General features: G+C 39.5%; 4 protein-coding genes across 13 annotated transcripts in view; 2 read left to right on the top strand and 2 right to left on the bottom strand.

Moving 5' to 3' along the window:
* The window catches only part of LOC106646794 (protein rolling stone), a 37,894-nt gene extending 24,347 nt beyond the window's left edge, over nucleotides 1-13,547 (bottom strand). Inside the window, exon 1 of the mRNA XM_089591560.1 lies at nucleotides 13,470-13,547. The gene's annotated coding sequence lies outside the window, so the exon portion shown is untranslated. The remainder of the gene's footprint in view (nucleotides 1-13,469) is intronic.
* On the top strand, nucleotides 3-13,206 carry stj (voltage-dependent calcium channel subunit straightjacket). Of its 3 annotated transcripts, none has more exons than XM_089591558.1 (16): nucleotides 3-195; nucleotides 1,883-2,645; nucleotides 2,739-3,146; nucleotides 3,225-3,539; nucleotides 3,859-3,915; nucleotides 5,629-5,709; nucleotides 5,964-6,038; nucleotides 6,110-6,289; nucleotides 6,373-6,529; nucleotides 6,618-6,687; nucleotides 7,311-7,429; nucleotides 7,526-7,655; nucleotides 10,120-10,403; nucleotides 10,510-10,853; nucleotides 10,927-11,202; nucleotides 11,268-13,206. In XM_089591558.1, exons 1-16 carry the CDS (start codon nucleotides 86-88, stop codon nucleotides 11,658-11,660), a joined length of 3,762 nt encoding a protein of 1,253 aa, XP_089447684.1. In that variant the 5' UTR covers nucleotides 3-85; the 3' UTR covers nucleotides 11,661-13,206. The 3 variants fall into 3 exon arrangements, with proteins under 3 accessions (XP_089447684.1, XP_089447683.1, XP_089447685.1); XM_089591557.1 differs by having other exon boundaries at nucleotides 7,296-7,429; XM_089591559.1 differs by lacking the exon at nucleotides 3,859-3,915 and having other exon boundaries at nucleotides 7,296-7,429.
* Nucleotides 13,479-15,151, bottom strand: mRF1 (mitochondrial translation release factor 1). Its single transcript, XM_014363004.2, has 3 exons — nucleotides 14,808-15,151; nucleotides 14,442-14,629; nucleotides 13,479-14,368 (listed from the first exon to the last, which is right to left on the bottom strand). Exons 1-3 carry the CDS (start codon nucleotides 14,957-14,959, stop codon nucleotides 13,479-13,481), a joined length of 1,230 nt encoding a protein of 409 aa, XP_014218490.2. The 5' UTR covers nucleotides 14,960-15,151.
* A 126-nt stretch (nucleotides 15,152-15,277) lies between these two features.
* On the top strand, nucleotides 15,278-25,016 carry LOC106646887 (scm-like with four MBT domains protein 1). 8 transcript variants are annotated; one of them, XM_014363064.2, is made up of 8 exons: nucleotides 15,278-15,342; nucleotides 20,154-20,327; nucleotides 21,293-21,699; nucleotides 21,794-21,883; nucleotides 22,005-22,522; nucleotides 22,610-23,457; nucleotides 23,552-24,207; nucleotides 24,290-25,016. In XM_014363064.2, the coding sequence occupies exons 2-8, from the start codon at nucleotides 20,270-20,272 to the stop codon at nucleotides 24,458-24,460; spliced, it is 2,748 nt and encodes a 915-aa protein (XP_014218550.2). In that variant the 5' UTR covers nucleotides 15,278-15,342; nucleotides 20,154-20,269; the 3' UTR covers nucleotides 24,461-25,016. The 8 variants fall into 8 exon arrangements, with proteins under 8 accessions (XP_014218550.2, XP_014218552.2, XP_014218551.2 ...); XM_014363066.2 differs by lacking the exon at nucleotides 15,278-15,342 and adding an exon at nucleotides 17,862-17,902; XM_014363065.2 differs by lacking the exon at nucleotides 15,278-15,342 and adding an exon at nucleotides 17,956-18,185.
* The last annotated feature ends 2,981 nt before the right edge of the window (nucleotides 25,017-27,997 follow it).

Raw genomic sequence — 27,997 nt, 5'->3', positions numbered from 1 at the left:
AACAAGGGCAAAGGTGGATGCTGTGCACTCGGGTTCTTTGGGGGGGGAGCCTCGATCGTCATCCTAGTCCGTAGCGACGTTGGCTATGGGGAGCAGTGGTAGGCGCGGGATGGCTCTTTGCCTCCTGGTGGTGCTCGCGGCCGAGCTGGTGACGAGGGTACCCGCGCAGAACGAGGACAACATCTCCATCAAGACGTGAGTCTAGTGCTCCTTTTTTTTTTGGTCCCCCCCCTTACCCTGATGTACATCGATGTATTATATTATACTGCCATCGTGTGTCACGCGCTACCCGATGCCATGTGCTGCGTCGGATATGGCCAACGGAGGGACGTTATTTTATTTTTTTTTTTTTAATTATTGATCGTGGAATTTCATAAATGAAATGGATACGTCGAGTGACTTTTTGCTGATTGTCCGATGATGGGTGAACTTTTATTGGTGAACCAGCGCGCGCTCTATACAAACCTGTTTACGGTGTGTATAGGTACTTTATTGTATATTGCTCGGTGACGTTCAAGAGTGGAATCGTCCGGATCTCTCTCTTTTTTTTTTTTTTTTTTTATATGGCACAATAAAATTGAGATCCGCATACAAATGAGATATCACGAGATTATAAAGAGGTGCTACTTGGCTCGAATTTCCTTTCGAGGATCGAAAAAAGTCACGGATGGGCTAAGGGAAAATTCATCGTGTGATCGATTTCATGGGGTAAGGGTACATATATATATATAACATCGGAGCTGCATGCAGCGACGGCATGCGTCGCGTTGTACATGGTCCTAATACACATGTGTTACATATATACCTATAGGTACTGCCCAGAGAGAGAGAGATAGGCAAATGTAGGTCTTTGTGTTACCGGGACTTTGCGTGCAAGGATTATAGCGCTATACACATATATACTCCGCTGCGCGTGTGTTATACGACACCCTCGTCTCTTTTCACCCCCCGATGAGTTGCTTGCTGTACCTATATGTATGCATGTGTATACGCGTTGTCGCAGCTGATGTACTTTTGAGTGTTTAGATTTTTCGTCCCGCTGGTCCTTTTTTTTTTTTTTTTTTTTTTCCTCACCGCGTTACATTTCAAAAATTTTCTCTTACTTGAATTTTATCGAAAAAATCGGCAGTACTTTACGTTTAAATATAGTATTGAAACTTTTGAGCAAAAGCGAGTAAAAACAAACGACTGCATTGATGTTCAAGAAAAAAAAATTCCAAGTAAAAGTCTTAGTGGAAACACGTGGCTATCACAATGTACAAATAATGCGTGGAGGCACAAAAGCATGGCTATTGTGTATCGTTTAAATTCCACCCAAAAATTTTCATTTGAATTTCACAACTATAAGTTAAGTAGCAGCGCAGATTGAAAAATAAAAAATAAAATACTTCTTATTGCTAAGTAAGATGATGAGGGGGTTGCAATTCACTTATACATTAAATTTTAATATACGAAGCAAAACAAAGCCGATCTGAATTTAAAACCATTTCATTGGTAAACTAGAATTAATCGTGTACAACTTACGAAAAGGTAAAGCTTGCCGCACTGGGAAACAATTATTTCAGAGCCAACAACGTGTTGGGGGGGAAAAAAAAAAAAAATGGTTTAACGACGCGAATCATAAAACAAGTAGTCTTTGTTTGAGAGCGTCCCGGTTTTTCCCATGAAAAATCGTCGCTCGCTACATGTATATACACGTATATATTACAATATACGCATATACAACACAACCGAAACAACAATAAAGCTCTTTTAAACGACGAAAATTAAAGAGCCGAGTACCGCCGTGCACGCGCTCGGATAAAATGTTCATTAGACCTCTGACCCCGATTTTTCGAGCACCCAATGACGTATATATTTTTTCCTTTCCCATGAATGGAAGCGTGAAAACGTGGTCGGAAAAACTGGGCTTCGAGCTGCAGCAGCTCGGCAAGTACGTCACGCAGATCGACAAGTTCCACGAGAACTACAAAGACGTGGAAATAAAGCTGATAGTCGGCAAGAGCCTGGTCGAGACGATAGCCAGCCACATCGAGGTGATGATGAGGTCGAAGGTGGACGCGATCCAGCGTATAATGGATGTGGCCGAGTCCTCGGCCCTCGCGTCCTCGCTGATCGAGAGCGAGCGCGAGCAGCCCATTGACGAGAGCTACACGTACAAGGACGCGAAGAACTACTCGCACGTGACGACGAGCTACAGCGAGCACTTTGGCGGCGACGTCAATCTCAATTACTCGGCGGTCCACGTGCCCACTACAGTATACGGCCGCGCCAAGGAGACCCTACGGGCCATCAGGTGGTCCGAGGAGCTCGACAACACCTTCAAGTACAACTACAAACAGGACCCGTCCCTCTCCTGGCAGTACTTTGGCAGCTCGACCGGTTTCATGCGGCACTACCCGGCCCTGCACTGGAAGCCCAACGGCAGCAATCCCCACGACCCGGATCTGTTCGACTGCCGGACACGGAGCTGGTACATCGAGGCTGCCAACAGTCCCAAGGACGTTCTCATCCTCGTCGACACTTCGGGCAGCATGACCGGCATGCGCAAGGAGATTGCCCGGCACGTCGTCAACAACATACTCGACACCCTCGGCAACAACGACTACGTCAACATCGTCAAGTTTTCCAACATCACCGAGCAGGTGCGTTATCCAATGTACATATATTTGTACCCCCATGTAAAACAAACAAACAAATAGGTACGTATATATTTATACTTTGGATCGGTTGGGCAGGCGGTGCCTTGTTTCGAGGACAGCCTGGTCCAGGCCAACCTGGCTAACATCCGGGAGCTGAAGATCGGTATAGCGGAGATGAACACCGAGAGGATAGCCAACTTCTCGATGATCCTCACGTACGCGTTCGAGCTGCTCCAGGAGTTCAGGGAGACGCGCCGGGGTGCTTGTTGTAACCAGGCCATCATGCTCGTCACGGACGGCGTGCCGGACAATTACAAGGAGATCTTTCAGCGCTTCAATTGGGCCGACAGTCCGGAGAACCCGGACAGGGCGGACATGCCGGTGCGGATATTCACGTATCTCATCGGCAGGGAGGTCGCCGACGTCAGGGACTCGAGGTGGATGGCCTGCGCTAATCGCGGCTACTTTGTCCACCTGTCGACCCTCGCCGAGGTCAGGGAACAGGTTGGTACCATCAAAAGAATAGGCACAAGTACAAACGGGTGGCAGTGTTGCATATGGCCGTGATTATCGTGTGGATAGGTCTTGAATTACATATCGGTGATGGCTCGGCCCCTGGTGCTCAACCTGACGACCCACCCGACAGTGTGGACGCCGGTTTACGCGGACATTGCCGATCCGAAGATCACGGACTGGCTCTGGGATAAAAAGGAGCGCAACGACCAGAAGGAGCGCTACTGGATCTACCGCAGGAACAAGAAGCTCAGGAACCTGCCCAAGGAGCTCGAGCAGTACGTCAAGAGGACCAAGAAGAATCCCAACCTCGCCGGCGACATGTACAAGTACCGGCTCATGACGTCGGTCAGTATGCCGGTCTTCGATCGGCGCGAGAACGCGGTGAGTCTTCCGTCTCGACATGACGATTTTCGTATACGATTCAATCTGTTAAAGAATTTTTGCCTCTACCCACTAAATACCCATCCTTTTCTAAAATGTAAACAAAAAAAGTGGTTTTTAACAATCCATCATTCATCTGCATGCTCATGAAATTCGTATGGTAATGTTGGAAGAAGTAATGCAGACGCAGGGATGATGTATAGAATACATGAGCAAGTGCATATAACATAATGATATACTTAAATAATGAACCTAAATATGTGAGGTATATATATATATGTGCCAGCGGGTCGTTTCAACTCCGTAATTATGTCCGCAGAACATCACAGAATGGGTGCTGATCAAAAACGCCTACTGGGTTACAGAGACGAGAGAGGTTGGCAGACAAAAAGCAAATGCTAACGCAACAAGTTGATTTCGATTCCATAAATACATACGTATATGTATACATAGAGCTCCCCAGTATTTTGTTCTTTTTTTGCCCTATCATATACACTGTATAGCTATATCTTATACATAAACACACTTAGCTTCGCACTTATTACTTTTTTACTTGCTTCGAATTTTCATCGATTATATTATCTGCTGCCGCTTCTTCTTTTTCTACTTTTATCATTAGGCGAAATTCGAAGGGAGAACGAAAGATTCGAGTGCGAAGAACATAATATACTATATATAGGCGTAGTTACAATTTATACACTAGGCCCACGCTCACACGTCTCTTTTCTTTTTACAACTCTTTCTTACATACATATATATATATTATACATAATTTTAGTCTGTTATACATATAGTTCAGCTACACATTATATCTTATTAGGTAGGACGTATATACGTATATAGTTTTGTTTAGGAATAACCAATTTATCACTAGTTCAACCCTCCAGTTTTTTGCGAGTAGAATGAACAAAGTGCTATTTGTTTTTTTTTTTTTTTACCTCTACGTTGTAACCCTATCCTCGTAATAATTGATTATTTTATTCTTTGACAGCCATCAGTTGTGATAACGATGTTGCAGTGGTGTTTATCTCGTTTATATATATGTATATTACATGTGTTGACACTTTTTTTTTTCTTCTTATTGTTGTTTCTTAGTAAAAAAAAAAAAAAAAAAAAGTTTAAAACGTGTTACTGATAAATACACGTTTGTATCCAGATACTATGACTGCAACATTTTTTAGATAAAAGTATAGCATTGACGTAGAAATTTACGAACCATTACGATTGAAATACACACACCGCAGTTAAATATACAATTACTTATATAGGTGTAGTATGCCATCGACCGAATAACGCGAAAACAATAGCTCGAACTTTGTATGCGTAATGTTTCGTAAATAAAACACAATATAAATATGCTACATTATACCAATATAAATTGTGGTGTAGAAACATAATACTTTATAGCTTAGTTTCAATCGTATATATTATATTATACGCCTTACAAGAGAAAAGTTTTTTTAATCCTCATATTTATTGCTATTTTTTTCTCCTTATTGTTTTTTTTTTATAAAAGTAGATCTTACTTGCGTAACATATTATAGTTAATCATGCATTATTATTATTATGTACTTTTGACAAAATAAAGGCGCCCATGCGGACGTCGTCATTTTATTAATGAGCCGTAATCATATAGATCTAATAAATTATATAGATAATTAATATTATCGCAATAGTAATCGTTGATTAAAAGTAGGATTGTGTGGTTTTTCTTATAAAATTATGTCTAGCATTTAAATTAGTTAATTTTTATCGACGTATACTCTCTGAATTGTATCGAGAGAAAAAAAAAGTTCATTTTAGTTTGAAAGTTATACACGAGTGACGTTGTTTAGCTAAAATATTGATTGGCTTTGGGGGCATTCTATTGAATTTGGAGAGTATATAGACGTAATTTTATTTTGGCGGAAAAGTATTAATCACAGTAGTTAACCAAAAGTATATATACATACATACATTGTACCGCTTCTGACAGAGCGAGCCGTCGACGGGAATCGATAAGTAAAAATACATATCGCCATGCCCGATCCGACGTCGCCGTCGAAGAGACGACAGATGTGATTCAGCTTGTGAATTTTGAATTTTGCAGACGAGAATAGCCAATCTCCTTGGCGTTGCCGGGACCGACGTTCCCATTGATGATATCAAGCTGCTCATGATGCCCCACATGGTAACGTTATTTTTGCCGTTTTACTCACGTAAAAAATGTTGAGATCTAATAAAACGCGATTTTTACGTATTTTTTCACCAAGTTTTGGGATGTAAAAACCAGAGTACTAAATTTTTAGTTTAAAACATGTAAAAAAAAAAAAAAAGTCTTAAAAATAATCCCAGTACTTTTTTTAAGACATGTCTTTTCGCGATACAACACTTTTTAACATGGCTACTCACGCATAAAATGTTTTCTTTTAATTTACACAAAAGCTGGGAGTTCACGGTTACGCTTTCATCGTGACGAACAACGGTTACATCCTCACCCACCCGGATCTCAGACCAGTGGTAAGATGATGATGATTCTCGCATTGGTTACGGTGAATTCTTTCACACTTTTTTTTTTTTTTTTCTATTAGTTTCAGGGAATTTTAAAACCCGCTTACAACAGCGTGGACATGGCAGAGGTCGAGCTTGTGGAAGGTGACGACTTCCCGAGGAATTTCAGCGAGCCGCTTTTGCAGTTCCGCAACGACGTCATCAATCAAAAGGACCACAGTGACGTGTACTTGTACACCAAGTACCATTACGAAGGCATGGTGAGTCGAATTTCCAAGTGTTGATGTTTTTTTAAATCTAGGTTTCTTCCAAAATAAAATAAAATTTTTTTTTTTCCTTTCAGAAACGCGTTGGAAAGCTCAAGAGGAAGTACGACTCAGCCCGAATTCCGAACACACCTTTCACAGTCGTCGTTAGTTTGCCATTGTACAAGGACAACAACAAGGACGCCACTTATCGCGTTCACGCGCCGAAAGATGTTCGTCGGGCGAATTTCGACAGTGAGTGAAAATTTTGAAGGAAAAAATAAAAGTTATGACATTTGCCGCTGTATACTCATGAATTTCGTAAACATGTCAATTTTTGTAGAGGGCGAGGCTCCAGAAAAATATTTCGAAGGTAAAAACTGGCGAGTGCATCCAGACTGGCTGTACTGCAAGTGAGTATCATTGCTTGAATAAAACGAAAGAAAAAATACATGTATATGTTGTACATATGTATCAGCACTCCAATCCTACTTCATATATTTTGGTTTTGTTTATCATACATATTGTTATTGCGTCAAAAAAAAAAAAAAAAAAAGAAAACGAAAAATGGCTTTTGTGTTGTTGTTTAGTTTACTTTATTCTTTGAAAATTGGATTCTTTTTGAAATAGGAAAGAGAACAAAAATTTTATTGCAGATCACTCCGCAAAGGTGCACACAAATTAAGCATAAGGACGAAACAGCTCAAACACTCCATAAACAAACACTACAGGTCGTCAATGAGAAACCCGTAAACACACAAAATATCCCATTATCGTAATTTTTAATTTCGAAATCATGCTTTTTTATTATTATTATTACTGCTAAAATTTTTCCTTTACATTAACTTTATGTTTTATTGGCCGAAAATTTTCGTTTTAATATCGTATGTATCAGAGCATTTTACGTTCACCAAGAAAAAAAAAAAAAAAAAAAAAAAACGATCTTTTGATGCACATTCAAACACAATGATTTATGTAAGATTGTCGATCCGATGTACATTCAAAACGAATGAAAAAGCAGAGATATCTCTTCCAGGTATCACTTCGAGAACGCTTATAATTTCGCCACCCCGGAAGAGGAGCTCAAGCACTTTTTGACCAAATCGACCCAGCCTTTCTGGAGATGGGGCACCATGCCCTCCGAGCAATCGGCACGTAAGTTTCACCGTCAAATACCTACACTAGTTGAAAGAAATATATAGATAAACAAAGGCTTGGTTTAACGATAATTTTCTGTTTTTCCTTGCGCAGAAAGCGGTAAAAAGTCCGACGAGACGGATTCCCGTTACTGCGACAGGGACCTCATCATGAACCTGGTGTTTGACGCCATGACGACCCAGTGGTTCGCCGATCCGCGCACCAGCCGCAAACCGGAGGAAGGGTATGCGACTCGATTTATCATACCGATTTATCCGACAAAACGAATAATCAAGCTATATATACCACACTTTTGCGATTATTATTATTATTATTGGTACTATCCGTATAGCAAACGAAAATACGTAAGAAAGTTAGCCCAGAGTGTCAGCGAGGATCGTCAGTGTCCCTCCCCGTACATTATACGGAATTATTATGTCTACTTCATCCACATTTAGCTCGTGCAAATTGAAAAATATACATTACATAATTGACATACATATATGCATTTATATTGTACTCACGGGATAATAATTAATAACTATCGTAAGGATCGTGTACGAAATGTATAATATTTTTCAAGATGCAACGAGGAGAGCAGAAAAATCTGTTTTCGTACATATTGAAACATCACACGATTGTGTTGTGGTGACAAGTAACGATAATCATTTATCTATATATTACACACACGCACCAATGAAAGTTTGCACGCTCGCACCAACGTTTCGTTGATAATGGCACCTCTATATTTCGTTATTTACATTATATACATATTTTATATTATATATAACTGCACCTTTGATATTATAATCACGCGTCGACACTCTATATATATATGTATTCTTTTATCGCACATTTGTTATTGTTACATTAAGTTTTTTATCGAACATTATTGATATCAATTATGATTTCGACTTATTGTTATATTGTTATCGTGAAACTCGTCGTCTAGCCGACGAGACACGCATAAATCATACCTGTTCCTCTTTACTAATAAACAACTTACAACTTTGACGCCCACGCAGACCATTAGCTAGGCTGATGAAGCTCCTGTCCAGGTAACGTCACGTCAGATCGCACCTTACATTTCTTATAGTCTAAAGTTAAGTACAAAGTTTTTGATCACAATAGCCGCGTAATCGCTCTATTTCTCTGTATCTATCTATGTATATATCTATTTCGTAATCTCGTTTTGCCACTTGACTGTCATTCTTTGGTATATATTTATATCTTCCTCTTCTAATTACTGTTGTGACATGAGTTTTCTTTTCTTTTTTCATTTTTCTTTTATTGTTTTGTAATGGCATTGTCAGTACTCTATACATAATCTTGTTTGATTATTCATTTTTTTTTTTATTAATTATTGCATCTCATATTATTTTTTATAGCACGATTTGCACCGCACTTTTGGCCAATTTTCAGATTTTTGATACCAGATGGGAGAATGTTGTGAATAATCTGTGGAGCTATAACTAAACTTCTCTGTCTGTTCTTGAGAGTCGAAAAAAGTATTCTTCACATTTTGTTTTCTTGTCCAACTTGTACTTTTTGTTTAAAACCATCACTTTTATTGGCAAATGAAATTTTCATTAAAACAAAGTTTTTACATATTAAGAACAGTACAGAGATGTGTTAAGGTATGTGATATTTACAGAAAAAAAACCTACGTACAGCAGAATAAAAAGATCTGAGAAACCATCCCATATATCTGCTGTAATTTTATTATCGATATTATACCATTTAATATGCTATTGTATTTTTTTGCCTTGTATATACATCTACATTTATTAGTCCATACGTTTTCAACAAACGAAATTAGTAAAGAAATTGGAAAAAAAGAAGCAAATTTTTCAAGACGATGCATTGTAAAATCGTTTGTTGGATTCGCAAGCCAAAGAGTACACATATAAACGGGTTTTAGTTAAAAAGTTGGAAAAAAAAAAAATAAATAAGCGCTTGTTTCTCAGAACTTCCAGCTTTAGTATAAAATACATATATGACTTTGCGCGCCTAACTGTACATTTCAGTATCTCTATAAGTATGCATTTGTGACGTTGTTTTCAAAAAAAAGTGAGTGGTAATGCAAGTCTATAATATATTTCTTACGTCTCCATATATATATATTATTTTCCTATGTATAATATAACGCAAAAATACTGTACATGCATTGCATTGTATACTGTAAGGCTTGAAAGTATCTTATTATGCGTACGATTATTAATTTATTATCATTACTGTTGTTTATCGTCTCCGTAAAGTTGAGTTGACCGCCAAAATTATGTATTTACAATCTACGACATATGAGCAATTTCATAAGAAAAAAAAAGACTTGATAAGAGTCCCTTTTAAAATTGTTTTTGAGCTTCCATCAATAAATCATCTTGGGCATACTCTATTTATTTAGGCTCAAAAAGTACCAAAAAAAAAATTATTATTCTGAAATTGACGAAAAATGCATCAACCAACTGGAAAAGATGAAAATCCGAAAGGCGTGTGCCAAAAACACCTGCCGATTTCAAGGGACTCCTAATCGAACTTTTTATTTTTTATGAAGTTTTTCGTAAATTCAAAAAAAAAACCACGCGCGCGACGCATATTATAAAAAAAAAAAAAGAGCCAAACCCCCTCTCAAACGATCAGCCAAAAAAAAGGTCTCACGTCGCCTTGTCTGCCATTCGGCGGCCGACGCCTGTTTTCTCCGTACACAGGGCGGAGTTCCACCAGCGCTTCGGCTACACCCTGAGCTTCGTGGCAACGCGCAGCGGCCTGACCAGGTGGCAGGACTTCATAATCGACGAGTCCGAGGCACCGAGCGAACCACCACCGGACCACTTCAGCCGCCTGTACCCCCGAGCCATCGACGAGACCTGGTACAAACGAGCCGTCGAGCAGTACTACGTCCAACCGGACAGCTTCGTCTTCTCCATACCCATCGACGACGAGGGCGCGACCAACTCCACCCTCGTCACCGCGAGCCGAGCCATCTTCGTTGGTCAGTCCCACCCTCCACTCTTTGACACGTAAAATATAACACGATGTAAAGCATGTATGTCGAAAAACCCGAGGTAATCATCATCCGGTCGGCGTGTCTGTCGCAGGTAACGAAACTATGAAGGCACCGGCCGCTGTGGTCGGCTTCCAGATGACCCACACGGCCTTCCAGGGCTTCTTCCAGAACATAACTTACGGCTGCAACGGCGACAAAAAGTGCGTGAGGCACTGCGGCGACGACGACATGGAGTGTTACCTCGTCGACAACCACGGCTACATCATTGCGGCGAAGGAGGCGACCAAGGCCGGCCGGTTCCTCGGCGAAGTCAACGGCCTCGTGATGAACAGCCTCGTCGAGCGCGAGGTCTTCGAGAGGATCGCCGTCTTTGACTACCAGGCGGTCTGTTTCAGGGACACGGGCGAGTCCAACGACGGCCACATCCTCCTATCGGTAAGTGTATAATATATACTTTGATCGAAGGGGTATTGGTAACGAAAAAATGCATCATCCCCTTGGTACATAGCCCCTGAAGACGCTGACGTTCGCGGCCTCGTGGCTGTACGGCCAGCTGGCGTTCGCCTTGTCCAGGATTGGCCTGTGGAGCCGAGAGTACGCCGAGGCGGTGGCCTACCCGAGCGACGACGAGATGGAGCTCGACAAGGCAACCGAGGCCGAGGAGATGGAGCCCGAGACTATCCAGGAGAACGTCAACAAGCCCGCGGCCGAGGTCAAGGACGACTTCATCTACGACCAGTTCATCCGGATTCGCCGCACGAGACCCGAACCCTGCGACCAGATGGTAAGCTACATCATCTCCAAAAGTTCGCATAAATTCGTACATTACATGTGTGGGGGTGTGTGCAGACGACCCTGTACTTGCTGCGCAACGTGACGGAGACCAACGCCGTCTACGACAACCCGAACGAGGGCATAGTGGGCTGCGACTACCTGAAGTACATCGTCCAGCCGGTGGCGCACACCAACATGATACTCCTGGTGATAGACACGCGGGGCTGCCGGGTGGTCACGTACAAGATGTCGGTCGAGCCCCAGGAGATAACTCTGGGCAACAGTTCGCTCGCCTGCGTCAAGAAGATGAGCAGTTTGCCCCGGGTACGGCCGGCGAGTTGTATACGCAGCCATCCGCGCGAGAGCGAGATCAAGGACCTTTGCGGACGCGCGGCACACGGCTCGAGGCTCGATCTCCGGCTCCTGGTGGCTCTGTTGCTCGTAGCTGCCCGGTATCTGCCCCACTGAGTGTACACTGTTTTCATTGTCCTTTCGGTTCATCTCTCGCTCGAGCGTCAAAAGTCCCGGAGGAGTTGGATCGGTCGGCGAGACAGGGCGCCGGCGCCCGTCGCGCGCTTGTTTTCGCTCCAAGTGCTCAAGCCGATGGTCAAGTATATATACATATAGGGTCCGAGTGCGCGAGGGGAACTTTTTCTATAATCGAGACACTCTTTTTCCAAGAGCCAAATGTCAAACTTACACTATTCACACATATGTCGACAGGCAACGAAAGATAGACACGCGCATATGGGAACGACAAGCTTATTGTATCAGACACATGATATAGTACATATATATATATTATAAACTATGGACAGGTGTAAATTTGGGTGCCACAGAAATTGTTGTTGATTATATTATGCGTTGCTTTATACGTATACACGTAGTTGAGTTGCCGTATTGATGTTTTTATCATGATACTTCGTGTTGTCTTTGTTGTTTACAAGTGGACAAGTCGAGTCGAAATTTTAAGAGATTTCTATGAGGATCGTTGATTTTGGAGAATTCTATCGAGCTTGCAGACGTCACAGCCCCTTGTTCTTTTTTTTTTTTTTTTTTACCAATCTTTTGAAAATTATGCGTTTCGTTGTCAAGTGTTGTTACTACGTACGTGATCTCAATTAAATTGTCGGGTTTGCACTGTTTGTATGTTTTTAAACACTCGGTTTGGCGGTACGTTTTGTTGATGATTAGAGTTTTAAGGGATCGTTGATGTGAGATGGACGTGTATATTTTATTATCTTGAGCTAAAGTATCTTTTCGTTTGAGCCGAAACGTTGGTTGACAAATCGTGTTGAGGAAACAAACACAAACAATGGTACAACTCGGGGCTCAAAGACTGCTCTCTGTAAGCATTATCTTCGTTGTTCAAGAGTAAATGAAAAGTAAAAAATAAAAAAATGAAAAATTTTATTCGTACTGCCCATGATGCAATACGAGATGCGTTTTCTGTACACATTTTATGTATGTACACACAAACAGCACTGTCTACGGCCATTGCCATTGCCAATACGTGGTCTGACTCGGCTGTTGTGTTTAAAAAGGCTTTCTTCGATGAGCAAGCATTTTCGAATTTTGAAACTCATTGAGCTCCATTTCAAATGCATATTTACGTACTAAGAGTAAAATAAATCGTGTATTTATCGGTAAGTTTCGGTGATAAGTGATTTTTCAAGTCATTGAATACCTTTCTATAACAGTATAAGGAACAAAAACCAAAAATCACAGACAAATTAATGAATAAGTGCAATACAATGGACTTATGAGGAGAGCACGCAGTTTACAATGTGTATAACATGCACATACACTCTACCTTGTAAAAGCCACTGCTATTACTACTGATTACTATAACTACCGTTACAAAAAATTCGTACATTCGCGCTTTGTACATTTATCGAATTATACAAGATATGTAATTTACTATTTATAGAGACCATAACTATTATTAATTTTGTAAATTACTGTAAAATATATATAAAATCCAAAGAATGTAAAATTGTGTGCCTTTGGTCACGCGGTTAAAGCAGATCTTGTTGTATGTTTTTCAAATAAATCACTAAATTCTTCTTCTTTATCATTATTATCATTATCAATTCTATTTACGTTTGCATGATACTGCATCCGTCGTTCGAATAGTTAAAATTGTAAAATAAAGATTTTTCGTAAAAATGTTTAATAAATAAACATTTTAATCAACATTACATATAAAAACTATGTACATTTATCATTAATGTAGATATATTTCAACAAGCATTTGTAGTAACATTATATACACACCTTCAACGGCTATTCCACACTTTTTACGAGTTCTAAAAGTATTTTGACATTTAAATCTTCATTCAGTTTGGAATGAAGACTGTCCAAAGCCTCGCCACCCTCAAAAAAGCCTTTTAGATTGTGCAACGTCCCATCCGTCAGTCTGTGATCTGTAACTCTATCTTGATTGAAGTTGTAAGTCCTGATTTTTTCATTTCTCTGACCCATTCCCATCTGCTGCTTGCGCATACTAGAAGCTGATTTCATCTGCTTATCAAGTTGTACTTGATAAAGCTTACTTCTCAACTTTGCCATTGCATTCTTACGATTTTTAAATTGTGACCTATCTGTCTGACATTCGACCACTGTTCCAGTAGGCAAGTGTGTTATTCTTACTGCAGAATCTGTTGTGTTAACGTGTTGGCCACCAGCCCCAGTAGCTCTCATAGTATCTATCCTTAAATCTTTAGGATTTATTTCGATTTCGATTTCACTTGGCTGAGGCAAAACAGCTACCGATACAACACTAGTGTGCATCCTGCCAGATTTTTCTGTTGCAGGAACCCGTTGCACTCTGTGATTTCCTGCTTCGTGTCTCAATTTTTCGAAAGCTCCACTGCCAGAGATCATAATACTGGCATTTCTAATGCCACCTTGTTGAGCATCATTTATTTCTATTATATCAAATTTGTATCCCAAGTAAGTGAGATGATTCACATACATCTCCAAAAGATTTTTTAAAAAGAGCATTGCCTCCTGACCACCTACACCTGCTGTTATCTCCATAATGACATCATCGTAAGCGTTTGAGGTCACATTTTTCAATACCAATTCAATCAATTCATCATCTATTTGTTTCAATTGCTTCTCATTAGCACACTTTTCTTCCTCGACGAGCTTTTTCATTTCTTCTTCTCTCTCTGCAAATTCATGATATCACGAGATAATGTTGGCACAGTAATATAATTATAATGTCAAAATAAATCAACTTACCCAATTCTTTCAAATTTTTTATATTATCTGTAATTCTGAGTCTTTCGTTCAATAAAGTCCTCACTGGTTTGTATTGCAAAAGCCTGTCAAACTCCGTGCTCGTTCCATCCGAGTGAGTTTTGATCAAATAATTTAAAAATTTTTTCAAATCAGCTTCTTTTACCGCAAGACTGGCTGTAGACATGTACCTAAACCATCAAACAATTAAAAGTACAAGGTCAGCCACTTTGTAACAGTTGGAAATCTTTCATATCCTCGTAAAGTAATGTAGTTGCATGTGAAAAAGCTGTTAAGTATTATCCTCTATTGTTTTAGAAATTAATTAAAAAAAAAAAAAAATAGAAGCCTCCTTGGTGTTTAGCTTACCTGCTCAAATTACGAATGTAACATCGAGGCTTAGATTGGAGGTTAGCAATTGGAATGGAAATGCCGGCTCGACTCAGCTCGAAAGTACGCCAGTCGCAAAGGAAACGACGACCCCGCGAGAGGGCAAACATCACTCCTTTCCCCGTAATCATGTTTTCTCAAGAATCCCAACACCCATGACACTAAAAAACCAAGAAACTTTTGCGCTCTCACCTCATATCCATATCTTCGATGTATAAAAATAAGTTAAACTAAGCGATGCGTCGTCTGCTCCGCAATGCCGCCAACATTGCAAAAGTGTAAAATTCGCGCATCACGCACATATACACACTATATATACGCGTACACACACATGCAATGACAAGAGAGACGCATCAGGTAATCGCATATCATTGCTGACTGGGCCGTCGTCAAATTCGGATCTCTTAGCGAACAGTTTTTTTTATTTTTTTTTTTTATCAACATCCCATATATAAGTGGGTACTTGTATTCCGCTTAAGTATCATCTTGTAGAGTTACGGAGGCAGTGCGAGAGGTGAGTAATTGATACGCTTTCGGTGTTTGTAAATAAGTAAACTTTAAAAGAAAAAGTTTACGGTGAATTCGCTTTGCGTGCAACAACATCTTATACTCGCTAATCGAATTCGTTCCACATTAGAGTGTATAAGTTTATTATACACGTGCAAAAAATAAATATACCAGTACCTACACTTGAAAGAGTTTGAACTAAAACTTGATTGATTTCACACTTTCGTGCGATTAAACGACGATATACCACGAGCAAGAGTTGTACGAATAAAATATGTAAGTATATAATATAAGGTATATACACAGCGCAGCTACACAAGGAGAGCTCTGCAAGCCTATATGCGCTTTTATCCCGCGTCTTTGTTCTTATCGTTATATGCTTACGACTTTTTTCGTTTTTCATATAGAATAAGCCCTTTCTTCCCCTTTTTTTATTACCATAGCAAACCATTGAGCGAAAGCTGTAGCAAAAGTTGCGTGTTTGAAGCGAAAAAATGTTGGTACTTTGATACTTGGGTAAATCAAATCTGCTGAAAAAATGTTGTCATAGGTACGTGTATGTGTATACATAGGGGGTGGAAGGAAGGGAGGAGCAGCTCCGCAAGTGCTCCGAATATTTTCTCTGGGCACTATACACTTGTAGGTACCTACTCGCGATCGAAGCTTATACTTATTATAATACGTTATATTATTATTGGCCAGGTGCATGTCATGCAGCGCCACCCTTGATGTCAAAATCATGCAACCGCGGGTACCCACATTACACGTCAAGAGCATACACCGATGCACACTTTTAGTAATAATTAATTAACTAGCAAAAAATTAGTGTATTTATTCATCTGATAATGGATGTTATCATAAAAACAGGCTTTAGGAATATCACACACTCGATTTGTTTTAACTCTGAAGCCTTAAAAAAAAAGGTAAACAGTTGGTTGAAAGTAGTCATGTGTGCGATGTTACAGAATTTCATATAGTGATGAAGTTAGCAATTTGACAAGTGCCGTCGTAATAAGGCAGACCTCGATCGGTAACTTCAGCTCCCTACAAAATTAACCTGCATGTACGTTTTATTTAGATTATTTTGAAAATTGTCCAAGTTGCAATGCACATGAATATTACTTTTATTTACAGTTGGAGAATCATCGAAATTTATGTAATTTTACTCCATTTGTCTTTGCCCTACTGTTACACTGAACGACACAGCACTTTCTTACACCCACATTTCATAAACGTTTAAATAATAGAAATCACAATGATCATGTCTTATTTCGCGTATTTATCTCTCTTTTTGCCGTCTGCTTCTGAGAGTGTGCTCTGGATCGAAAACTAACGAGGCTTCATTAATAAGTATGTTGTTACATTCAAACATTTTACAACCGTTCTTGGCACCACATAGTTTATTTTTTTACATTTGTGTAACTGCAATTTCATAATATTGATACTATTTATGCGTATGTGATGATAACATCTGTAAATTTGACGAAATACTGTTATTCTTTCCTTAATTAAAGAAAATAACAGTTATTTGGTACCCCAGCTTTCCTGTTTTTGCCGCTATATACGCACGCTGGCGTCGACTCATCTATCCCCTCCCATCACTTGCAAACAAATCCGGTCCTGCACGTTTCGATCGATTCAAGAGGTGAAAAATCGAATTTCCGTTGTCACCTCACTTTTCATGCGCAAATCAAAGATCACATCACGTACTGTGTAAAACGTGATGTAAAACCTCGTAATATACATATAATCAGTCGCCGTAGCATATACTTATCTCCTCCGACTTCTCAAACCACCACATCGATTGCTTTCAATGTCGAAACGCGGATGAGTATAAGTACGTAGTTTTTGGGCGTGAAGTACTCCCGGGAAAAAATTCACAGCTGAAAATATATATAATATACGCACATGCACCCGATAAAAAATAAAAATGTTTAATTGCTCACCCGTTAATGTACACGAAATTAGCGGCCACATTCTATCGTGCGGATGGCAACACCTAAACTTCAGGGGAGAGTGAAATAATTTACATGCGAGTTGATAAAACGAAATATTGTTATTTCTGAAAATTTTAATAAATTAGCTTATAGCTCCCCCCCCCCCACCACTTTAGGTTTTGCCATCCATATGATACTATACTTACCTAATGACATTGTCCTGTAATTTTGTGTGTATACATTTACGTAAGCAAATAAAAATTGTTCACCGAGCGCAGGTGCATACGGATTTAGTAAAAAAAATACACATTATACAGCTAAATTTTTTCCCCGAGCTTGCTGTCAATTTCGGCATGTTGTTTTCGAAATTTTGGAAAAATATTTTCTAACCGTCTATTTATTGTTTTTCGCTACAACTTGTACAGTTTTTAAAACAATAAAACGCGCTCAACACGGTATTTTGGGGGAGGAAAAAATACACACGCCTATGACTCCGTAGTCCGTGCTTCTCTGCTCCCCACACACTCTGCCGCCGCGTGTATGTACTACGTATGCGTGAAATTTGTATACTATTGGCTTGGCTCTATTCACTTGGTATAAGAACGTCGTCGTGGAGCGCGCGTTTATTAGGTAAGTATACAATTTTACTCAAATGCGGTCCCATCCTATACCTGATGTGCGTGAATTTGTAAAACAAAAATTTTGTTTTTCACTGCAACGACGGGCGAGAGATAGGCATAAACTTACGTAATACATTAATTTTAACACTATCTTTGATGCTGATAAGTAAGTAACGGGTGTATTGTATACGCATTGGCTTTATACAGACACGCATGGTCTTGTACAGGCGGTATTATCGATTTCGTTAGTCGCGAAGTTTTGGTCCGGTACAACAAATATGGGTATAGTCGTTGTAAGTATTCCAATGGGTTTTTTTCTCTGCTGTACGCTTATCTACTTACTTACAAAATTTTGTACGCTTGGAGGTGTGAGTACGCGTGTGTGTGTGTATAGATACGTTGATGCATATACGTACACTCACGCGCGTGACTCAAAACCTTAAAGTCGAACCAAAGAGTGACGAGACGAACAATTTTGATTTTTACACTCTTCCTCTCTTTCATTGCACGGACGCACCTTTTGAACATTTACTTCGAAAGGAACTTTGGGGCAATTATTGGTGAGTCAACGATTTATGGTTACTCCAAAAATGTTCCATCAAATTAAGATACGTGTGGTTTAAATTTTTCTCTTTAAATTAGATTAAAATACAGTTAACAACTAATACAAATTCGAAATTTTAAACATACGGGTACAAGATGTAATTGTTATTTCTTTGAGTTACAATCATCACGACGAGGCTTATTGATAATGACTCGGTCGTTTCGTGATTCAGTACGTGCATATTAAGCAGTTCCGGGTTATAAATTTCGTGAAGCTTCATTTCGTGTATTTCCAAGCACTCGAGTTCTTTGGTAAAACTATATAATCACCATAATTTTATCTACAACCGAGTATTTTTATCGATCATGGTTTCACTTTTAGTGCAGAGAAAAAAGCCTTTCGCTGGTTCTTTGCAATTCATCAACCGTTGACAATCGCTGTGTATTGGTATACCGTAAATGATTCACAGGTAGTACTTTTTCATACTGTTTGCTTGTTTTTTTTTTTTTCTTTTCTTTTATACATTTATACGAAAAGTAACATTTGTCCTGACAGTATAGATGTACAAAAAAGCACATTTTTCTCAAGGTACGTTTATACATCTTTGAAGTACTCGTTGCATCCTCTGTATATTATGTACTTGCAAATCTATTTTTTTTTTTTTTCTCTCTCGACTGAAGTAATGTAATTAGCAACAAAAGTGATTTGTCATGTCCTTTAACTCACTTAACCATCAACGAATACCATAATGACTCACAGGTCGACAAGAGCCTTGTAGCGCAGCTAACCTTCGCGCGACTAAATTTCGGGACGTACGTTTTTCGAAAACCTCTTGCCCGCAAGCTCGGCACTACATTTATTTTCTATACCCAACCGAGTGAGTATGTGTATACCTAAGTATGTACAGCCTAACGAAAAAGCGTAGAAGAGAAAATCATAAAATACTTAGTATCGATAAGAAACACGAGAGAGAGACACGTACGACGTACGAATTATATAGGCGGACGTGACATTATACGTGTGGGGTGTGTGTACACACAAGTAAGTAATATAATAGAGGTATTAACATTTAAGCCGCGGGAGAGTGAAAGGAAGGAAAGATGCAGGAACCCTACTTTTCATATGTATATATATATACACACACGTATATACTTGCACGCGCGCACACACTGTAAAAGCCGTGAAAAAGAAAAAGAGAGAGAGAGAGAGAGATGTGTGTAATATGTATAGGGCGCTGGCAGGCGCACCACGAGAGAAGAGAGCTTCGACGAGGAGTTTTAACCATTCCAACTTTTACAGACTTAAGTACCTCTCTTCGGCACGTATACCGTTATTGGTTGTTACACAAGTAATTCTTGTATTTTTAAATAATCATTTGGATTCTGTCGGTATTGCGTTGATAATAATTATTCGCGCGAGTTTCGTTTGACAAAAACAGAACGTATCGCAGCGACGAATAAAAATATGACTGTATGGGCGTGTTTTCTCGCGAGCGGTTTTTTGTTTGTTTGTTTGTTTGTTTTTTTCTTTTCTTTTGCGATGTAACAAAAATGTATAAAAAAAATGTTCTACTTTTTTTCGTGAAATGTTACATGCGGCGCACGTTTGGTTGGCTGTTGTTTTATCCATGAGAGAGCGCGCCCACACGCGTTCACTTAAAGACAAATAAGAAGAAATTACAAAGGTACTCGCGAATAATGCAAAATATTTGTTTCAGCTCACGATATACATATTATCATCGAGTTGCAGAGCTCAAATTTTACCAGCTATACACACCACAGATTGAGATAAAACCAAGCGGTGGATGCATATAGCCGGTCACACTCTTAGGATATGATGGACGAGGAGAGCCACCGGGAAGACAACAGTGGCAGGACGCTCGTCGACGGGGGTAAGATTTTTCCACGACGTAAATTTTCTTTTTGCACCAACTCGGTTTTTGCGAGAATAATGTATAAAGTTTATTAAATATATCGTATATTAATTTTGTTTTGTTTGAAACGCGCAGAATAAAAAGAGTTACGTAACGAAGCGCCGTTTGAAAAAAGTTTCTTTCGGTCGGATATTATATGATCAATCAGATTCCGTGGTGCACTCGCTAACTTGATTTAAAACGTGATGCGCGTGTGTAAGTACAACACGCATATATATGAAAAAGCCGAGCTGCAATGTATATAATATATATATATTAAGCAGCAGCTGAGCTTACTGAGCACGAATAGATTACACGCTTCTGTGTGTGAGTGTACGTGTGTTGTATACATAGATATAAACGATGTACGGCCGCGCACTGCTCAACCGCCTGTGTGCCCTCGTGTGTTACTACACCTCTTATTATAAAAGTATCTGCAGAGTAGGTAGTGAGATTTCGCTTGGCCTTGCACATCAGGAGAGACAGGGGCAGGTGGTGGTTCCTTTTTTTTTCCTTTTTACTTCGCACAAAGACGTATATACAAATGTTCGGTTCGATGTTGAATCGCACACCTCTCGGACTTGTGACGCGTCGGTTTGAAAATTGCACAACGTCGGGTGAAAAGTGATTATAAAATATGGGTAAGAAGTTGGTGCTTTTTGTAACTAAAGCGCTTTTGAATTTCGATTGTCCAATCGCAACTTTTTTTTGTCATGGTATTTTCATTCCAAGACTGTGGAGTTTCTTGTTTTCATATTAGTTTTGCAGTTTTCCGTCATTGTTGTTATTAATAATAAACTCGAAATGTTTGTTCGTTTGTTGTGGTAAATTTTGAACCAAGTCAAATCCACTCATGAGTTTTATTAAACAAAAAAACAAAATATATCAAGAAACGGTATTTTTATTTTTTATAGTTTAAATAAAAAAATTTTAACGAATTTCAGATGGATTCTTTTGGCAAGACTATCTCGAGGCGAAGAATACCGTGGAGGTCCCGCAAATTTCTTTCCAGCATGTGGAGGACACGTTGCAAAACGGCATCGAGATTGGCATGTCTCTGGAGGTTCCTGTGCACAAAAGTGACAAGGGCGAGCCTGCCTATTGGGTCGCCTCGATCGTCATGGCGTGCGGTCCTCTCTTGAGACTCAATTACTTTGGTGCCACGGACAAGTCTTTGGAATTTTGGTTCAATTTGACCAAGGAAACTGCACATGAACTTGGCTGGTGCTCCAAAAATGGCCATCAATTGAGACCACCGAGTGTCGTTGAAGAAAAGTCTCCAGACTGCTCTGAAAAGTTACAGAAATTTTTGGCCACAGCTAAATCCATACCGTTTGAAATGCTGTCTGGGGTAAGGATCTACATGTACTTTTGACTGATCAGTCCATCAAAAATCTCTTTTTTCATATCTCTTGTTATACTAATCATAATTACGCTTCATCTAGGATGGACTTAGTTTGGTCGACAGAATAAAGTCAGGAATAAAGGTCGAAGTCAGTGATATTCGTCATCCGTACAAATTATGGGCTGCTACAGTAAGTTCGAATTTTCAGACCTTCTAATCGTTCTTTTACTTTTGTATTTAATGTATTTTGCACATTTTTTATTATAGTATTTTGCACACGTTCTGATCGTTCAAATTATAAAACTTTTCAGATTAAAGATAACGTTGGTGGGCGCCTACGACTAAAATATGATACTCCAGGTTCATCGACAAAACAGTTTTGGATGTTTTGCACCTCAGAGCATTTGCACAATTATGGATTCGTGTCAAAGACTGATTCCAATTGGTTTGTAGAACCACCTAGTTCAATTGTAGATATGCACTCTTACGAAGAGTGGAAAGAGCTCACGGAAAACAATGGCTCCAAAGACCTTAAAGTACCTGATAACTTATTCAACAATAGTGTTGATCATCAAAAGCATGCTTTTAAGTTGCACATGAAGTTGGAAGCTGTCCTACCTTCTGATAGGACAAAAATTTTCCCAGCCTCAGTTATCAAAGTATTTGATGACACTTACTTTTTAGTTCAAATTGATGTATATAAAAAAAATTTAGATGAAAATTCTGATGAAAATGCTGTACGTAATAACACTGAAAAGAATACTTGGCTCTGTACCGCCGAACATCCATACATCTTTCCAGTTGGTTGGTCTAAAAAACGTAATATTAGGTGATTGTTATTTTTGTTTTTTAATTTCGTGATTAGTTAAATTATATCGTAATGCATTATTTATTGATTAAAAATAAATTATTGCAGCATGTCATCTCCTCCAAATTGGATCCCACAATCAGGAAAATTCGATTGGGATGAATACCTAAAAGCAACAAACGCAGTTGCTGCTGACGACAGTTTATTCGCTCCTCAAGAAAGTGCTTCGGACGCTGGATTCGAATGTGGTATGATGCTGGAAGCCGTCGATCCAAAGGACGAAAACGCCATCTGTGCTGCACATATCACAAAAATCTTAGATAATTTACTATGGTTGAAACTTGACAGTTCCGACAAAGATCGTCCTGAGCACATAGTACACATGCGTTCCTTGCAAATTTTCCCAGTTGGATGGTGCGAGTCAAATCACTATCCACTAAAACCACCAAAAGATTACATAGAACTTTGCAAAAAGACTGAAGTGGCACCTGTGAAAAAGCACTCTACTTTAGAGTTTCCACTTACGGAGCATCGGTCGTCTTTATGGTGTCCTAAAATTTACTTCAATTATCGATGTTCCACTGGGCCAATGATTTCAAAGAGACACCTGGCTACTCTCCCAAAGTCCGTCGGTCCCGGACCAGTGGTTTTAGTTATGAGAGAAGTTTTATCGATGATTGTTTCCGTTGGCTACAGGAGCGCTAGAATCTTGAAAGTATTACAATGCGACACAAAACCAGAGCCAGGCTACAATTTAGAAGTATTGAAAGCAAAGCACAAAAATAATACTTACAGAGCAAACGTTGCCATTATAACGTCTGGCGATACGGTGACCGAATTTTGCCGGAATATTTGCAAAAAGTTGCAGGTTTGTCCGAACCTGTTTGGACCTCTGTGTGTTCGAGAAAACGAGTGCCCAGACAAATGCTATAAAAGCACGAAAAACAAATTCATTTGTAAGTATTACCAAATGTTACAGTATGGTTTTTATGTTTTTTTAAAATATTTATTGGTATGAGGGAAAATTGATTGATTTGTTTGATTAAACAGCAACGGCATTTGGAAACAACAAGCGAGGCAAGCCCAAAGGTTACACAAGTATTTTGGTGGAGAAGCAAAAACCCTGGGGAAAGAGAAAGCGAAGAAGAGGCAGATGGGCCAACCGCGACAAAGAGTTACTCAACAAAGAGCTGGAGAAGGAGGACGAAATACCTTTTCTCTCCATGGACTTGACAAATCGCATCTCCGATGCTCATCAAGATACGTACGAATCGAAGAACAATATCTCTGACACCGAGTTGATAGAAAAGAGTTTGGACAAATTGGACCGTGTCGACGACATAAAACAAGAAATACCATCTAGCAACGTGTCGGAGGACTCGCGGAGTAGTTTTAACGATAGGAAAAGTAAGGACAGCAACGACAGTCCGAGTAGCTCGGGTGGAGGCAAGGTACAGCCGATAAAGGCCAATAAAAACGCGACGATCACCAGAGCGAAAAAACGAGAAAGAGGCTGGGATTCGAGTGTAGAGACTGATGGCTCGGATGCCGAGGAGGAAGAATTTTTACAACTGCAAAAGAAGCAGAGACGACCCAAGACCAGAAAACTAGAATCGAATCCTCTTTTCTGGTCCGTTGACGATGTTTTCCGTTATCTTCGTAAAACGACTGACTGCAAAGAGTTGGCGCATCGTGTTCGGCAAGAGGTAAGTGGATCGAAATTATTGTAATTAAAATGATATGATTAATCGACACAATAAATTAAATTCCAAAATATTCGTATTGCAGGAAATTGACGGATTTGCGTTTCTCTTGCTGAATATGCCATCTCTTGTTGCGCATATGAAACTAAAAATCGGTTCAGCAATGAAACTATGCCGGCACATCGAGCAAGTAAAAGTGACGTACTTTTTACGACACATGAAAGAAGAAGAACCCGATAATTATCGCGTGATGTAATTTTCCGGATCATTCGAGTCGTGCATTAATGATTCGTCGCGGTGAAATGTATTATATTGTATTTTTAACGTTTTCTTAGGAATTGAGGGAAACCTGCGCTGTACATATCAAGTTTTTAATTTCTTTTTCATTTAATGCCTGTAATTTATACTAGTAGTAAAAAGTCATATCCCATCGACACTTCTTGCTGTAGTTTTATCATGATTGCCGAATGTGCTAAGCGTGTAATTTCACGCCATTAAATTTGAAACACTGTCTTGTATTTTCATTAGTGATTATAACAATTTACACATGTATTTTTTGTAAAAGAAAAAAAAAAGAAAAAAAAAAAAAGGAATGAATCGTAATCAAGTCCAGCTTCCAAATATTAAATACAACATTCTACGTTATAATGTTTGACAAGTGAGCATGTTGAAGGAGTATTAATTTTAAATTGGCTGTAACAAGTTGACTGACGTTAAATAGCTACTCACTCTTCTATTTTACACATTAAGATGATTTTTTTTGAATTCCAAACGAATTTGGGTGTAATCGTAGTCATCACAATTTCAAATATCCCGAAAATTGTAAAAAAAAAAAAAAAAAGAAATAAATGTTACTTTACCATCAAACTCGAGTAGCTGCGTATTTATTGCAATTTTTATTCTACATACGATACGGACGAAGAATAAAAAAAGAAAGAAAAAAAAAAGAAATAGCTCTCAGAGTCCGTAAAGAAAAATAGACAGCGGGCAATCGGAACTTCCGTCTCAAATGACGGTCGACTAATCGGCGGTGATTTATTTATTTTGCCTCGTTACTTTTAATTGAAAGTTCATTCCTTCAACCACTGCCTTAGTTGATTATATAGTGTACGGGCACGAATCAGCGAATCTCTAAAAATAAATAAATTAAAAAAAAACACCGAAGCAAAGCAGCATTTTTGTTTAGCATCGCTGCAGCGAAAAAACACGGGCCCAACGACTCTTTTGATCGTTTGCCAAAGCTACAAGGCATTGCTCGTAAACTAAATCGGTGCGAGACTGAAGATGTTACGTGTATTATTCTCCCGAATGCCGATCGGGTGCACTTTCGTCTTCCAGAATAACCCTCGTCTCGCGGTATAGGTACCTATATAAAACACAGACGGCGCGCTCACCTCGGGGAGAGGAATCGGAATACCGGGTATATTGTTATTTTTAGTGCTGCTGCGATGCGGATCCCGGTATACAGGTTTTCGCGCAAAAAATGCCCAAAGCGCGAATCTCCCGAGTTGGGTGTGTATTTTTACACGCGCCATACATACGTATATATACATTGAATTCAAAATGAAACAGTTGCAAGAGGAACATCTTCCGGTCTGATGCAGATAAGAGCGTTACTGTACGCGTTATGTAGTTTCAAGTTGCGAATGTCGCCAACTTGCACATAAGTGCAACCTATACACTACGCGCGCCATGATGCGTCTTGCGCGCTACATCGGTACGCGTTGGAAAAAAAAAAAAAATAATAATAATAATTTGCAGTTTTGTCGAAACATGTAGAGCCTCGCATGTATCGTGTACATATACATACGCTAATTAATCCGTGTGGGTATGAGTGCAAAAGAGCCGTCGGGGAGGAAGATGAGCGATTCAAGTAAGACCGGCCCTGTACGGCGGATATAACAGTAATTGAGAGGAGCGTAAGTAACTGGAGACTATGTGGCTCGTTACGCGGTGCAGCGCTTTGCATTCTGCACTTGTGCGCGGCCCGGGGGAACGCTTGCCGTGGCAATTCTACTGCGGTCTTTGTTTTTTTTTTCTTTCTTTCTTTTTGATCGCTTGGAAAAAGTAGTTGGCACCAAAAAGACCAAACTCTTACACGAGCCATTCGGCCAAAAAAAATCAGCACATTTTCCTTATCAAGAAAAGAACAGGCTTTTTTACCCTTTTTATTTTAAACTTAGAATCCAAGAAGACTTTGCCAAGTAAAAAAAATGGGGGTAAGGGCGCTTAGCGTTTTTCGGACAAATCCACAAAGGCCTCAAATATCGATTGGCGTACAAAAAAAAAAAATGTCACTTGTGTACCTTGTTTTTTTATCCCTCACAGACGGCTATATATCGTTCCGTTCTGTTCGCCGAATCCATATCAAACACGGGGCGTATTTAATTTCACATCGATCCAACCGGTATATATATATATATACACACTTACACTTACGCACCCACTAGCATTTCGGAAACGCCGGATATCGAGTTTCAGCATGAAAAATCGCTCGGCGATCGTTATCCTAAAAAGAAAAAAAGAAGGGGGGGGAGGGTCGAGGGTGACATTTTGCAGCGTCGGCAGTAGCCAAGCATCTTGATCACGTCCCCTTTTCGCGTGTATAGGTACCTACTCTTATTTTGCTCTCGCAGACGCGTCGTGCACACATTGCACAATGAAAAAAGCACAAGCCGATATAAACTATGAGTGTTCAATAACTGCATCCACATATGTGCACCGTATACGTGCTCTCGCACGCGTGCCGGCTGCGTTTACAATATATAAGTACATGCATATAGGTGCACTCCATAAAATGTGCACACGTAGTGCGATACGCACGTGTGTGTTTAATGCGTACGTTTTGAATTTAAACTGTACGTGTGCAAAGAGAGTAGGCGTATGAATGAGCGAATCTACGGCCGTTCCGAATGGAGTTTTACTACTTACAAGTTTTTTTTTTTTTTTGTTGTGCGTTGCGAAAAATCATGGTTATTATATAGTTACATGTAATCTGTAAAACGTACTTTTTTAACAAAAGAAAAACACATACATTTGTATCGTAGTGTCGTTTCGTAACTGTTGCTGTATCACGAAATCAAGTATAAGTAGCACCTTCGGAGAAACTTTTTTTTTTTTTTTTAGCCCCGAGGCGTGCACGCGTCTATGAAGGTATGCGTGTCAAGCACAATCTAACTAGTGCGACTATTGCAGTGAGTATATATATATAATGTATCCATGACTCGAAAAACGACTTTAAACACATTTTATCGTCGTCTTTGCCGCTCGAGTGATACGGACAATTTTTTATGGGTTCCGAATTAACGCGACTCTTAACTTTTATATTCGTTGGAAGTAAAAAAAATTTTTTTTTTTTTTTTTCACTCTCGTCTATATGTTAGAAAAAATTGTGCTAATTTTCAGTGTCAGAACTGAAAAATCGTTAAAGACGCAATTTATACTCGTAACGAGCCAAAGAGCGCCGAGATTTTCTTTTTTTATCATTTTCCATAAAGTGTAGGTACTTGGTTGCTCTTTACCTCCTTTACCCAAAAACTGCACACAACGGAGGTCCAAAAAATTGATTTTCGACCTGAAAAGCCACAATTCGAAAGCTGTGTTTTTGCGTACCCGATACATTTGACACGTTTTCGATTCCTAACCGGTTTTTCATGATGGAAAAAGCTACACGGTGAAGTGAAAAAAAAAGTACGGTTCGTCCAAGCCATTGGTTTTTTCATACATATTGATATAACAAACTAACACGAGCTCCACAGCAATTATAGGCCATATACGTACTAAAAAAAACTCG

This window comes from Copidosoma floridanum, unplaced genomic scaffold (assembly GCF_036245765.1).
Source record: "Copidosoma floridanum isolate Cflo_tuat_1 unplaced genomic scaffold, Cflo_Japanese_pri ptg000013l, whole genome shotgun sequence".
Classification (NCBI taxonomy): Eukaryota; Metazoa; Arthropoda; class Insecta; order Hymenoptera; family Encyrtidae; genus Copidosoma; species Copidosoma floridanum.
The sequence above is the reverse complement of the archived record's forward strand: the minus strand, read 5'-3'. Positions and strand labels throughout refer to the sequence as shown.

What these genes read in the sequence shown, in the direction of transcription:
- stj (XM_089591557.1), top strand. Translation starts at nt 86, where the DNA reads ATGGGGAGCAGTGGTAGGCGCGGGATGGCTCTTTGCCTCCTGGTGGTG. An exon ending in ACCCGGATCTCAGACCAGTG is followed by an intron (nt 6,039 to 6,109) that starts GTAAGATGATGA and finishes TTTTTCTATTAG; the next exon opens with TTTCAGGGAATTTTAAAACC. An exon ending in GAGCCGAGCCATCTTCGTTG is followed by an intron (nt 10,404 to 10,509) that starts GTCAGTCCCACC and finishes TGTCTGTCGCAG; the next exon opens with GTAACGAAACTATGAAGGCA.
- mRF1 (XM_014363004.2), bottom strand. Translation starts at nt 14,959, where the DNA reads ATGATTACGGGGAAAGGAGTGATGTTTGCCCTCTCGCGGGGTCGTCGT. An exon ending in TACATTCGTAATTTGAGCAG is followed by an intron (nt 14,630 to 14,807) that starts GTAAGCTAAACA and finishes TTGATGGTTTAG; the next exon opens with GTACATGTCTACAGCCAGTC. An exon ending in AAAAAATTTGAAAGAATTGG is followed by an intron (nt 14,369 to 14,441) that starts GTAAGTTGATTT and finishes ATGAATTTGCAG; the next exon opens with AGAGAGAAGAAGAAATGAAA.
- LOC106646887 (XM_014363064.2), top strand. Translation starts at nt 20,270, where the DNA reads ATGATGGACGAGGAGAGCCACCGGGAAGACAACAGTGGCAGGACGCTC. An exon ending in CAGGACGCTCGTCGACGGGG is followed by an intron (nt 20,328 to 21,292) that starts GTAAGATTTTTC and finishes AACGAATTTCAG; the next exon opens with ATGGATTCTTTTGGCAAGAC. An exon ending in CGCATCGTGTTCGGCAAGAG is followed by an intron (nt 24,208 to 24,289) that starts GTAAGTGGATCG and finishes TTCGTATTGCAG; the next exon opens with GAAATTGACGGATTTGCGTT.